Source organism: Dermacentor andersoni, chromosome 1 (genome assembly GCF_023375885.2).
Source record: "Dermacentor andersoni chromosome 1, qqDerAnde1_hic_scaffold, whole genome shotgun sequence".
Taxonomy (NCBI): Eukaryota; Metazoa; Arthropoda; class Arachnida; order Ixodida; family Ixodidae; genus Dermacentor; species Dermacentor andersoni.
In genome coordinates this window covers 15,509,671-15,524,269 of record NC_092814.1, presented here as the reverse complement: position 1 = coordinate 15,524,269, position 14,599 = coordinate 15,509,671, and the positions used below count along the sequence as shown (strand labels likewise).

At 47.8% G+C, this 14,599-nt stretch overlaps 1 protein-coding gene across 14 annotated transcripts in view; it reads left to right on the top strand.

Annotated features, from left to right (window-relative positions):
• Window positions 1-14,332, top strand: part of hfp (Poly(U)-binding-splicing factor hfp) — a 158,378-nt gene extending 144,046 nt beyond the window's left edge. For all 14 annotated transcript variants that reach the window (XM_050193919.3, XM_050193928.3, XM_050193923.3 and 11 more), the window contains one exon: window positions 14,157-14,332. In XM_050193919.3, coding sequence (XP_050049876.1) covers window positions 14,157-14,266 — 110 coding nt within the window. In that variant the 3' untranslated portion in view covers window positions 14,267-14,332. The remainder of the gene's footprint in view (window positions 1-14,156) is intronic.
• The last annotated feature ends 267 nt before the right edge of the window (window positions 14,333-14,599 follow it).

Here is a 14,599-nt window from a genome sequence, read left to right as displayed (position 1 = left end):
CTATCACTGGCTCTCTGATCCTAAGTTCCACAGCCATTGACAGGGGAAGATGACCTGGAAGGCTACTTACACTCAGAGCCTTCATTTAGTAACATGGTCAATTCTACGAAATGAAAAAATGCCACACAGTCACACATTTAGTATGGCCATTCTTACAAATCATAGAGCTTCAAAACGGTGCCATTTGTATTGCTGTAGATTCACTTCAGCAAAAGCTACATTTGTTTGAAACTTCAAATGTGTTTATTTCAGTTCGATGTTTTTGCACACTGTACTCTGCCTTACAGGTGCTTTTTCTGGGTTGTTATTGGCCAAAAATGACAAGGGTGGTATCATTTTATTCGTATTTAAATAATCTGGGGGGTGATGCTATTTTTATTGCTCTTGCACCATAATGAAAATTACATTCAGGTATAGTAATCGCTGCTAATTAGAAAAAAATTTTCATAATAAATGCAAGCTTGTTTTCTTGTCTGCAAAATGCTTCCTAATGAATAAAAATAGCATAACCCCCACAGTAGGTCTTTAGCAATGGCGTCATCCATTTAGTTTTTGGTTTAGAAAGACGGAATCATCAAAAAGCCCCGTAACGAGTTTGAAATTAATTTGACTTCAGACCTCAGTATTTCTTGTACAGCTACAGCGATCAAAAATCTAATTACAGATCTGAAATCAGCACGAAAAATTACCCCAGACAGTGGAGTTTATTAAAAATTTACCCAAAAATGAGAAAAAATTTTTAGGACCCATGTCCCCCCTTAAAGAACCCCAGTTTGTCCTAATTTCTGGAGTCCCCCACTACAGCGTGCCTCATAATCAGATTGTGGTTTTTGCATGTAAAACCCCATAATTTAATTTAAATATGTACTATACGTAGCAAAAAGGTGTCATTATAAATTTGCAGTTGAAATAAAGCACTACTATAGGAGCTTACGTGCGCAATCGGTCAGCGCCCGCAGCAAAATTACGTTGAATATACTGCAAAACTCGTCTCCGCCCCAATCCAGTTCGCCTGCGGCACCCTCGCGCAATTTTTCTACACGTGGTGCCTCAGTGGGATAGCGCCGTTCAACCCACTCGACCATTGTCTAGTACACTCTAGCTGTGCCAGAGTCTGAGTGTTGTGGCAAGGTATATGTACACCTGGTAGCGAAGGTGCCATAGAAGCCCATAGTTTTGCAATGGCGGCTTGTGGAGACACGGCAGTGCCATCGACATTTTGCGGGGCCAACTACTTGGTGGAAAAGAAAAAACAGTTTGCCGTTCGAGACTTGTGCCAAGTTGTCTATTGCACCAGCTGACATTCCATATGCAAAGCACGCAACGGTACGTACAAATGAAGCGCAAGTGAGAATATTTGCCGCAACGTCGCATCACAATGTAACCTGGATACACACCTATCTCTATATATAGACCTGATTCTAAAATGGCACGCATTGCACTGGTGAGCCTTCAGAGTTTTCCATGAAATCATAGGAAAGGGTTCACCCAGATTTTGAACTAAGTACCATATTGTCATGTGGTAGTGATGTTAAAGAACACAGTAGCGATACTGTGAAAGACAAAACTAACTTTTATTGGGCGAACCTGTGCCCACAAAAACAGGCTACGCTTAAAGCACAACGACAGCGGCGAACACAGTCGGCGATCGGCGATAATCTGATCAGCGGGTCAAGTGCGTCGGCTTTTATAGATCTGTCGTCGAATGTTCCAGAGTGATCGCTGGGACCCCCTTGCCTTCCACGAAGTTCTACACCATTCGCGTTGCGCATACATGCAATCAGATTACACAAGGTTCGGCGACAACAGACAGCGGATAGAAACATCGATAACATTCTAGAAACTTCCGATATATGTACAGTCGCCGACCGTTTATTCGGACCTCACGGGGACTGCGGAAATGTCCGAATAAACAGGTGTCCGAAAAAGCGGATGAAGAAAAAAAAAATGAAATCCTTTATTTCCACGCACTTATTCGGGCTCGGCAGTAGGCTTGAAGAAATCGTGAGTACGCCGTTGCACGCTGTTCCGTTTACGCGCAATCAGATAAGCCTGAATCTCGGAGAGGGTCGTACGGTCACTATAGGTGGCTGAAAGCACAGTCACTGCTTGTGCACGCTCCGCATGCGACGGCAGCGTAGCACATGGTGCGTCACCTTCCGACTCGGAGTCATCGTCCGGCGGTGCAGCAGACACCTGACGAATGATCTCGCCGTCGTCGAGTTCTGCGCATGTCAGTACAGCAGTGTCAGCACCTCTGAAACTGTCAAATGAGACGGTGTCCGGAATCGCAATGCAACCACTGCGCAGGTTTCGGCAGAACATTTTCCGCGTCAGTAGAGAGCACATCGGAAGGCGACAAATTTTAGGCCTCCCGGCACCCGCTTGCCAGCATTCCCCAGCGCAGTCTGGGCGGGCACTGTCGGCGCCATTAGACACTTGACGCGATGTTTCCTTACAAAACCTTGACACAGCACACAAAGCAAACACCACCGTGCCGACACCAGTCGCACTAACGAAAAACGTGGCCTGCTCGCAGTGTCGCGCGCGAAAGAAACAAATCAGCTGCTGGATTGTCTTGACATGGCTTACTAAACTGAAACTGGAACTGCTGTACGGCCACTCTATCGAACCAGGCAGAAACGATGATGAAGAGCGGGGATTTCCTGTAGCGCCACTTCGTGGGACAGCAAGGAGGCTCCGTTCAAAATAAAAATGGCGTTCAGCAAGTCGAACTATGCGCCGGTCAGAGTCGGTGCATGATGCCCTCGATCGAGTTGGCTCAAGGAGTGTCCGAAAAATCAAACGAGAGGTTGCAAGGTGTCCGAACTTTCGGCAGTTGTTATACATTATGGTCTATGGGGAGAATGGCGGTGCCGCGAAGCTGACCGAATAATCGGGCATGTCCGAATTTTTGGAGTCCGGAAAATCGGTCGGCGACTGTAGACGTGTCTCACACTGAGCGATAACATTTCTTAGATGGTAAAAGCGCTCACCCGTAAAAGATAAACGAGTTCACCTGTCAATTCCCTGCTCTCAAAAGGCATCGTCCCAATGCTACAAACATAACAGGAGAGTGAAACACAAAAGGACACTTGTTAAACAAAGTAACAAAACAACAAGGAAACAAAGTCCAAGGTGACACAGTCCAAAAAAAGTCCAAAGTTCAGCTATGCGACATCCTCAAAGTTCATTAGCGCTGGTGTAACGGCTTGAGTTGCACAATATGAACTACTTCAGGTCGTGAGCGGTGTCGCTGTGATAGCGAAATGTCGTCTGGCACGACCTCATAGTCCTGTTCGCCAACACGTCGGATGATCTTGTAGGGTCCGAAATAGCGTCGCAATAGTTTCTCACTTAGTCCTCGTCGACGTATTGGTGTCCAAACCCAAACACGGTCGCCAGGCATGTACTGGACGTAGCGTCATCAGAGGTTGTAGTGTCGGCTGTCGGTACGCTACTGGTTCTTGATCCGTAAACGTCGAGGTGTCGGGCTTCTTCGGCATGCTGGAGATAGGTAGCGACGTCAAGATTCTCTTCGTCGGGTTCCTGCCGTAAACCAGCTTGAACGGCGTGATCTGTGTTTTTTCTTGCACCGCCGGGTTATAAGCAAAGGTTATGTACGGCAGGACTGCTTCCCACGTCTTGTGCTCGACGTCGACGTACATTGCTAGCATGTCGGTGAGGGTCTTGTTCAGGCGCTCCGTGAGACCATTCGTCTGCGGGTGGTAGGCAGTTGTCCTCCTGTGGCTTGTCTGGCTGTATTGCAGAATGGCTTAGGTGAGCTCTGCTGTAAAAGCTGTCCTCTGTCGGTGATGAGGACTTCTGGGGCACCATGTCGCAGCAGGATGTTCTCGACAAAACATTTCGCCACTTCGGCTGCCCTGCCTTTCGGTTGAGCTTTAGTTTCAGCGAAGCGGGTGAGATAGTCCGCCGCCACGATGATCCACTTATTTCCGGACGTTGATGTTGGAAAGGGTCCCAACAAATCCATCCCGATCTGCTTAAATGGTCGGCAAGGAGGTTCGAACGGCTGTAGTAATCCTGTAGGCCTTGTCGGTGGTGTCTTGCGTCGCTGACAGTCTCGGCATGTCTTGCCGTAACGGGCATCGTCGGCGGTCAGACGCGGCCAGTAATATCTTTCCTGTATCCTCGACAGCGTCCGGGAGAATCTGAGGTGCCCAGCGGTTGGATCGTCATGTAGGGCGTGCAGTACTTCTGGACGCAGCGCTGATGGAACAAGAAGGTAGTTGGCGAGGACTGGTGAGAAGTTCTTCTTCACGAGGAGTTTGTTTTGTAGCGTGAACGAAGACAATCTACGCTTAAATGCCCTAAGGACAACGTCGGTGTTCCCTTCCAAATACTCGAAGAGGCCTTTTAGCTCCGGGTCTGCTCGTTGCTGTTTAGTTAAGTCTTCCGCGCTTATTATTCCAAGGAAGGTGTCGTCGTCTTGCGGCGGGAGATTGATGGGGGCACGGGATAGGCAGTCGGCGTCAAAGTGTTTTTGTCGGGACTTGTAGATTACTGTGACGTCATATTGTTGTAATCTGAGGCGCCATTGCGCAAGCCGTCGTGAAGGGTCCTTTAAGGGGGGACATGGGTTGTGGAGATTATTTCCTGCAGCTTATGGCCAAATCTGATGAAAATAAACAAGCTTACTTAGTTTTTCGTGCCGACTTCAAATATGCAATAATTTTTATGGTAGGTCCATTAGTTCAGGAGATTGACAGTGCTGCCACTCTATTGTTTCCGGAGACAATGGAAAAAAAACTGCTCTGCAGAAAGCGAATATTATTGCATAGCTAGATACTATGATTTTAATTAGCCATTCTGCAGGTGATCAAAATTCTTTCCTTGTCCTAAGGCTACCACACCAAAAGAACATTAATAAAATGGAAATGTACATGTGCACAAATTTGAAATTCTGCTCTCAGTACTTTGTAATATGCAGATTAGGCTTTCTGCTAAAGAAAGAATTATTGCTCTAGCTGTTCTAGATCATGAGATATCACTCCGACAGTCTGGTGAATCAACCCAAACACATGTTTTGAGAAAAGTGAGAAAACATGCAAAACCCTATTTAGTAGCTTAGTAGACACCAGGCATGTAGTCCTGCTGATTCCCAGCCCCTGTGTGCCACTTTTTGAGGGACTGGCGCAAGTTTTCTGATGCTTTGCGCTTCTTGGCTGATGCTGCCATTCGACACCTATCTTTCTCGGCCATGTGGGTGCGACTTTGCTGGCTTGGATTTAGACGTAGTTCTTTCATTATGTCCTTTGAGGCCCTTGCATTGCCTGCATTTAACTTTAATACTGCCTCTGCCACATTAGCCTGCACCATGAACAAAGAAGCGTGCCGGTCTTTTGGTGGCAGTGCCCAGATCATTGAATGCGAGCTTTTATTGTTATTTTGCGTTTTACCACGCTGGCAACGTTGCAGCAGTTTCTTGTCTGAAAGACGCTCATATATGGGGCGTAAAGCCTGACACACATGAGGAAGCTTTCGAGGATGTTTTGGAACCGGCTCACCTTTGGCCACTGCAGCATTTTGCTTGCACCAGGAGTTTGGGCCTCATGGACAAAGAGTGTGATTAGCCACATCATCGTTTGATGTAATGTGATGATATGTGGCCATCACTGCATTTTGAGTGGCATCTACATCTCCTTTGTGTGTTTTCAGAGCCCATCCATAGTATGAGGTTAACTTGGAGATCAAGTCTGCTGTCAGCGGCCCTTTCCACCAAGACTGTCATGTCCAGGCCCTCTGTGTTTTGCCACCAAGTTTCGCAAAGCCGCTTTTGCATGTGATTCACGTAGTCCTCTTTTTCAATTGGGATATACTCATGCACTTCATCATCTTGTAAAGCGAGATAACTGCGGCTGTCCCCTTCACAAAGTACCGTTGTATACCGCAAATTGTGCCGCTCCAATGATCGCCTGAAAAGCATGAGGGCAGCTTCCACCTCCATCTCCCCAGCTTTCTTATAAGTGTTCTTCTGGCACTTGTGGCCATTCTTCCAGGCTCCATAGGAATGGTCACTCTCCTTAGGCCCCGACTCACACCCAGCACAGAAATTGCTCAATACAAGAAAGTCAAGCACAAGTCCGCTGAACAACTCAATCACGGTGCTGACGCCGACTCAATGACCCGTCATACGCCACTGCAATGTTCCCGGTATGACCCACGTTCAGTTCGGCGTAAAGTTCGCGAATCGACCACAAGCAGTCGCTCGTCAGATTACGCGCCGCGCGATCGGCCGCTGGCATGAACTTCGCCTTCACGTAGTTCTGCCACGTTCTTGTGTGTAGAGCCCGACGTCCGATGCCCATCAACGAGAAAACGTCGTTGAACGCGGTCTCTCGATTCCCCGTTGCCTGCATGGCACGCGTAGCCAAAACGTTCACAGCAGAGCATTTCATTCGTTCAGCATTGGGAACGCGCAGCGAGCTCCACACCGACGCAATCTCTCCACAGTTTGCACACATAAAACGCAGCTTCACAGTGAGTCCGTATTCCCGCTCATCTCGAACGATTTCTAAGGCACCATTGCAGATATTGCAGTTTGCAAACATTAATAAAGTGTTCACGGCACTCAAATTCACAATCGCAAACGCAGTCCCATCAGGCGGGCGAAGTGCATCGTCGGTACTGTCACCCACGAACTCGCGTTTCCTCTCCGTCGCTGGAACGGAAGACAACTCCGATAGCTTTGCTTTGGCTTTCACTTCCTCCTCCTCCAGCTCAAAGGGTTGCCGGTAAATCGTATCTTGCCGTACCCAAGCGCTGTTCAAAGGGTCCGCGGCAAACAGACTTGTCACAGTATCCGCAGCAGCCAATGCAGTCGTTAGGCCTGCCGTTGCTGCATCGACGATTTCGGCATTGGATGCTGAGGTTGTGGCATCCTGAGCGTTTTGCAGTGTCGAGCAGCGTTTTTTGAAGTTTTCGATGAACGTCCGTCGCACTTTTTCGCACCAAACTTGTGCCACGTCCGAAATTTGCACTCCGTTTCAGACATCGCATCCTGCTTTCTCGCTGACACTGGTGCAAGATGGCGCGCCTCAATGCACGGCTCGAAGCGCAGAGCAGATGACGGCCATGCAGTTCAGCCAATCGGGAGGCAAGCTCAAGTCACGTGCACTGAGTGACCCGCCGTGGTTGCTCAGTGGCTATGGTGTTGGGCTGCTGAGCACACGGTCGCGGGATCGAATCCCGGCCATGGCGGCCGCATTTCAATGGGGGCGAAATGCTAAAACACCCGAGTACTTAGATTTAGGTGCACGTTAAAGATCCCCAGGTGGTCGAAATTTCTGGAGTCCTCCACTACGGCGTGCCTCATAATCAGAAAGTGGTTTTGGTACGTAAAACCCCATAAGTTAATTTTTTTTTTTTACGTGCACTGAGTAACAAATAAGAGGGCGTTCTAGTACCTTTTTTTGCTGGGCATTTTCTAAGTGACTAGTGGCTGAACGGGGCCCATTCTGGCGGGAACTTGAAGGGAAAAGTCAGCTCTTTCAAATAAGACCAAGATTTCCGGGCTAGCACACGTGGACGAGCAGGCGTGCGTTTTGGAAGATGTGCCATTTCAGCGCAAGTTTCGCCTGAAATTCAGCTAGTACATGTCGTATAAGGTGTCACTGTGGCTAAAATACTGATGTTATCGGTATGAAATTAACAATGTGGATGTAATAATAGCTGTACATTCCAAAAATGCAGCAAAAAAAATCGAGTTCTTTCGTGATTTTTGGTCGCCACAACCCGTGTCCCCCCTTAAGATGATACTGGCAAACAAAGCGGTGATATTGCAGATATCAGTGATATTGCAGAAGGCCACCAAGTTCCGGCTCAAGCGGAAAGCGGCAAAAGGACAGCATGAGACGTTAGAAAAAGTTCTCGTCAAGTGGCTGCATCAAGCACGGAGCTCTGCGATCAATGTTGACGGCGCCATTCTAAAAGAAAAGGCGGACCTTGTAGCATTATGTCTGAGCATCGACGACTTTCAGGCATCGAACGGGTGGCTGGATCGCTTTAAAAACGAAACAGGATTGTGTACAGCTGCTCCTGCGGAGAAAGCACTTCCGTGGACGTTTGACGGTGAACAAGGGGATGCAGCCGAACTGGCTGCGTACAAGCCCTGCGACGTTTTCAACGCTGATGAGAGCGGTATTTTTTACCATATGCAGCCCGAGCAAACCCTTGCGTTTAAGGCTGACAGCTGTCATGGTGGCAAGCGTAGTAAAGAGCGTGTGACAGCACTATTCTGTGCTAACGAGGACGGTTCCAAGAGGCTGCCCGTGCTTGTTCGAAAGTTTGCAAAGCCACGGTGCTTTAAGAACTTGAAGACGCTGCCGTGCAGCTACAACTTAAACCACCAATTTTTTGCAGCAGCTGGATAACAAAATTGGTGCTAAGGTGAGGAAAATATTGCTTTTCGTTGACAACGCACCGTGCCACCCACCCAATACGTCCAGCCTGAGGAACATAAAGGTTCTTTTTTTCCCCGCCCAACTGCACAAGCCGGCCGCAGCCACTGGATGCCGGCATCATGAAGTGCGTCAAGCAAGGGTACTGGAAGCGGTTAGTGCAGCGTCGGCTGGCGGCTATGGAGCGCAGCGAGTCGGAAAAAAAAGATCACTGTGCTCGACGCCATGCACTTTATTGCCAGTTCGTGGAACGCAGTGTCGCGAAGAACAATCGCTAACTCGTTCAAGCACTGTGGCTTTAAGCGGGAGACTCCCTCCTCTGCTGGGGATGCAACAACCTCGATGCCGCTCAAGGCCGATGCAGGCTTCGCCAACAACGATTTTGAAGGTTTAAACTTCACCACGACCTTCACCGAGTACGTGGAGGCCGACAACAATGTTGCGATCTGCGGCGAGATGTCGCTGGATGACGCCATCGAGGAGGCTTTGCCTAGTGCCGACACCGCTGCGACATCGGACGAGGACAACAACGACACCACAGATGCCGTGCTTGTGCCTACCACGTTCACCAAAGTGCTACGGCACGTAGACAGCATCCGGAACTTCATCTGTTCAGGTGACGCCGCAGAGGACCTCCTTTTGGACGTTTCAACTCAAGCGAAAGCTCTTGGTTCACGGATCAAACAAGGTCCAAAAGAAATTTATCGACTTTTCTTATAGTTCGCGCCGGCTGGCAGGAATGGCGGCAGTGGGCAGTGGAGTGCCGTAAAGGTTCGTTTCAATAAAGTATGATTGGTACCTGTACTGCAGCATTAATTCTTACCGCATTTACTTTTTTAGTAATTTGGGTTTCCAAGCCCAGCAGAGTATGTTAGTAGTTTACATTAAGGTTTCTCATAAATCCATCGCACGAAATAGGTAGTATTTTTATAGGCATAACTTATGTTCGGATTTTACTACGCCCGCATTTTATGACGCTTTTTCGCGGTCCCGAGAAAGTCATATAATCGGGGTTCCACTGCACATACAAAAGCTTAATAGTTAGTAAAAAGGCAGTTACAAAATAAAGTTACTGATCAAATCTTATAAAGTTAACCATGTACAGGGTGTCCCAACTAACTTGGACCAAGATTATGAAAAAACCTATGCGTTCTTCAGAACAGAAATCGCGTAGATGTTAGCGTTTATTTGAACTTGCAGTACCATTTTTTTGCTACTCTTTTCTTTTTTAGTAATTAGCCGAGATAAAATAATTAACTTGTTAAGTATAGCTTGAAACGTTCAGGCGTCAATGGGAAAGTTGTGGAGCTTCACAAATATTGCCCAACCCAGGTACTTCCAATGAGATAGACTTAGTGTGGCCATTTTTATTCGGGAAAAACGATAGCCCGCGGAGTTTAAAAAATACCACGTGACGGCGGGCTCTGTGGGCCCGAATGCGCCTAAAAAATTTGCCGCAATTACAGCGCTCTCATGAGTGATCTGTAAAAACATCACCAGAAAAATTCGTCCTGGTCCGGGACGAATTTCGTCCTGGTCCCGGACCAGGACGAATTTTTCTTCAACTCTGAGGCTTTTCTTTCGAGGAACCCGTATGGGTTTCCTTTGTAGCAATTGCTACGATCGGGTATATGTCCTATTTTCCCTTTATTCATTACTTCTCTCCACCTTGCGGGTTTCCGCAGAACTATTACGTCAAACACTTGCCTTTGCTTCGTGTTGTCGACAGATTCGCCTTCACCCTGCCATCTGCTAGCCGCCTGGTTAGCTCAGATGGTAGAGCGGCTGCCCCGGAAAGGCGGTGGTCCCGGGTTCGTGTCCCGGACCAGGACGAATTTTTCTTCAACTCTGAGGCTTTTCTTTCGAGGAACCCGTATGGGTTTCCTTTGTAGCAATTGCTACGATCGGGTGGATGTCCTATTTTCCCTTTATTCATTACTTCTCTCCACCTTGCGGGTTTCCGCAGAACTATTACGTCAAACTTCTGAAGATGTGCCTTTTACTTGGGGTTCCTCTCAGGCTGCCACATTTTCACGCCTTATCACTATTGTCACTAATCCACCGGTCTTGGCCCACTTTGACCCGTCTGCACCTACAGAGGTCCGAACTAATGCAAGTGGTTATGGGATCGGCACAGTCTTATTACAACGCCAGCACGGACATGACCACGTTATAGCCTACGCTAGCTGGCTCCTGACAACTGCAGAGCGCAACTATTCGATTACCGAACGCGAATGTCTTGCTCTCATCTGGCTGTTTCAAAGTTCCACCCATATTTATATGGCAAGCTCTTCTCAGTAATCACAGACCCATCACGCGCTCTGTTGGCTTTCGTCGCTCAAGGATCCTACTCACCGGCTCAGTCGTTGGGCCCTCCAACTGCAAGAATATCCCTACACAGTGACTTACAAGTCGGGACGCCAACACCAGGACGCAGATTGCCTCTCTCGCTACCCAGTCGATGACACGACCTCTACGTCTGTTACTGACACCGACGCCTGTGTTCTCTCTGTTTTTCCACTGCTCCATGTCGCCGACGAGCAGTGTCGTGACCCGTCCTTGCGTATCATCATTGACTGCCTGGAATCGTCACTTGCCGACAGTTCCCTTCGCTTATTCACACTTCAAGATGGCATACCCTACCGCCACAACGTTTACCCCAACGGCCCTGCATTACTTCTTGTGATCCCTAAACACCTTCGCTCGGCTGTTCTCCATGAACTTCACGACCTCCCCACTGTCGGTCACCTCAGTGTGTCACGTACCTATAACCGGATCCGCCGACGCTTTTTTTGGCCAGGGCTTGCTCGCTCCATTCGAAGATACGTAGCTGCGTGTGAGAAATGCCGGCAATGTAAGACGCCATCGACGCTCCCTGCTGGGTACCTTCAACCACTCGACATTCCTGCGGAACCATTCTTTCAGGTTGGTTTCGACTTACTTGGCCCTTTTCCTCTTTCTACCTCTAGGAACAGGTGGATCGCTGTGGCCACGGATTACGCCACGCACTACGCCATCAGCCGAGCGCTTCCTGCAAGCTGCGCCACAGATGTCGCCTATTTTCTTCTATGCGACGTGATTTTATTACATGGATTTCCGCGACAATTTCTCACAGACTGTGGCCAGACATTCCTATCAAAAGTTATCGCAGACATCCTGCAGTCCTGTGCCACGAGGCACAAGCTATCCACGTCATACCATCCGCAAGCAAATGACCTCACGGAGCATCTCAATTGAACTCTTACAGACATGCTCGCGAAATATGTCTCTTCAGACCACACTGACTGGGACCTCGCTCTACCATTTGTCACATTTGCTTATAATTCCTCGCGCCACGAGACAGCCGGTTATTCCCCATTTTTCCTTCGTTTGGCCGAGAACCCGCACTGTCCCTCGACACAACCCTCCCTTTTCACGCGGCACCGACCAGTGAATATGCACTTCACCCCATCGCCCGCTGTGCCCACGCAAGGGAAATTGCCCGTGACCGCCTTCTGAAATCCCAAGAGATTCAAAGGCGTTTGTACGACCGGCGACACCGAGACGTGCACTTCTCGCCTGGTTCTTTGGTGCTTCTATGGTCTCTGTCGTGTCAGGTCGGCCTGTCAAAAAACTGCTGTCTCGTTACACAGGCCCATACCGAGTGCTTCATGCCGTGACTCCCGTTGCCTACGAGATCGCCCTTGATGCCCCATCTGCTTCGCAGTCCAGTGATATCGTGCACCTTACAGGACTGAAGCAGTATCACCCTCCCAGTGATGACATTTAGATGCTCTGGGACGTTGCTTCTGCCGCCGGGGGATTATGCTACATGTGTATGGTATTTGATTGTTTGAATGAGGCGCATGGGGCACCATCACTCGAGAAAAGAGGGGGAAGAAAGAACTGGGCTCGCGCTGTGAATCTGACCGGCCAGCGCCGCAACCGCTGTTGTAAATATAACCTGTAAATAGTTGCTCGTCTTACTGACTCATCCTTCGCGTAACAATATCATTTCTTCCCTGTGAGTTATTTGAAATGAGCATTCTACAATATGTCTGCACACTAAATTTAAGAAACATGTTGAAAAAATAATAAAAAAGTTTTAGTGACCCTTATCCCCCCTTAAGCAAGTCAGCACAATTTAATACTCATAATTATTCGTGCATAGAAGAAAACGCCCTGTGACTTCACATTTTTTATTCTAACTACATTGTCCTGTATTTTTTCAAATGTATCCATTGGTGACATATTGGATGCATAATTTTCATCAACTAGTGTTTTGCCCTGCAAGATGTAGTTGCGCTTCAATTGTACGATCGTAATTGATGTCGCTGCTCATTGGTTTGGAACCGCATTTCAGCCTTGCCTTCGTGACCATGTGAATTGACCTTGGTTGTGGCCTGTGTTGTGGCAATCGTGTAAGCTAGGACTTGCGTCATGCCGAAGCTCAGACAAAAATCGAGTGCTCAGCATAGATGAAAAATTGGACATCGTTTGTGCTATCGAACGTGGCATGAAGTCAGCGCCGGCACGCAAAGGGATCTACTGTTGACCGGTGTGTGGCATTTGGAATGCGAAGAAGTTGCTCGGCAGTGCTGCTGTGACCGCGAAAAGACGTTGGCTACGAGGTTCAACTTTTTGCCATGGTTGTCTCTGTTATTAAGTGTCGTCTAATGACAGTGATTAGGACGACACGAAAAGCGACAGCACGGGCGATACAAGCCCAACAGTGGCAGAAGCTGTGCGTTACGTTAGCTTCATGCAGGTGTTTTCCGAGAGGAGGGAGCTGGTGGAAAAGCTGGCTCGCAGCTTAAGTGAGTTTCAGGCTGCCATCGTCGCTTCTAGGCTGCCGCGGCATCAACTGAAAATAAGACTTTTGTCACGCGAAGTGAATAAATACTGCATGTTATTTGCGCTTTCACTCTCCCCGAGTTTCATTTTTGACAGGTAAGTGGCCGATCTCACGGTATTTCAGTTAAATCATAAGAAGCCAACTAACACTGACACCAAGGACAACATAGGAGAAATTACTTGTGCTTAATAAATGAAATAAAGAAACAATGAATTAATGGAAATGAAAGTGGGTGAAAAAACAACTTGCCGCAGGTGGGGAACGATTCCACAACCTTCGCATTTTGCGTGCGATGCTCTACCAATTGAGTTACTACCGCGCCGTTTCCCCATCCACTTTCTTGGGTATTTATGTTTCCTAGTAGAACCCTGGGAGTGTTAGCCAGCGCCACCACTCACAGACCCTGGCGGCGGATGTGGAACATCCTTTCTGCCGCACTCGTCACAAGAACATCATCTTTTTGGGTGAAGGCAAGTGGTCAACAAACTCTCACATGCTACCTGAAGGCATCAATGTTGCCTGATTCGAGACCCTTGTTCCCCACTTGCAGCAAGTTGTTTTTTCATCCACTTTCATTTCCATTAATTTATCATTTGTTCATTTCATTTATTGTACACAAGTAATTTCCCCTGTGTTGTCCTTGGTGTCAGTGTTTGTTGGCTTCTTATGATATGACTAATAAAAATCGGGCCCCTCGGTTAACCCCCTTTCTTCTCGCTATTTCAGTTAAGCAGTACATACTTTTTCCAAGCTCCGGCCAACTACGGTTCAACGAGGTTTCACTGTACAATGGTTGGCTCATGAAAGTCCCTGTGTGGTTGAATCAGCCGATGATAGAAAAGCAGTGATGTGTGGCATACAGTGCCCTGCAAAATAACACCTACTTTTTTTTTTATTTTCAGAGGCAGCAAGTGCAAGGGATGCTTTGAATGGCCGATTCTTTGGTGGAAGACTTGTGAAAGCAGAACTGTATGACCAGACGCTCTATGAGGCAAATGACCTGTCTGGATAATCCATATAGGACATGTACATATCTCTGTATATACACATTTTCAAAATAAATGAAAACACCTTTAAAGCAGTCTACTGTGATGTGGCATGAAGTAAATGTTTCCTGCTAGCATTGTTGTCTCAAAGTAAAATCAAAAGCTGGGCATGTTGGTACAGCTGCATGATATGAATTGGTGCACAGTGAGACAAAGGGCACCAACGGATGTGCGCTCACAGCTAATATTTATTATTGCAGCACACTAAATCAGTGTTTATTAAAGTATTCTTTGAACGATCATGCGCTAATAGGTTAACTATTAGAAGATGAAGGTCAATGTTGCATTTTTCAAATTTA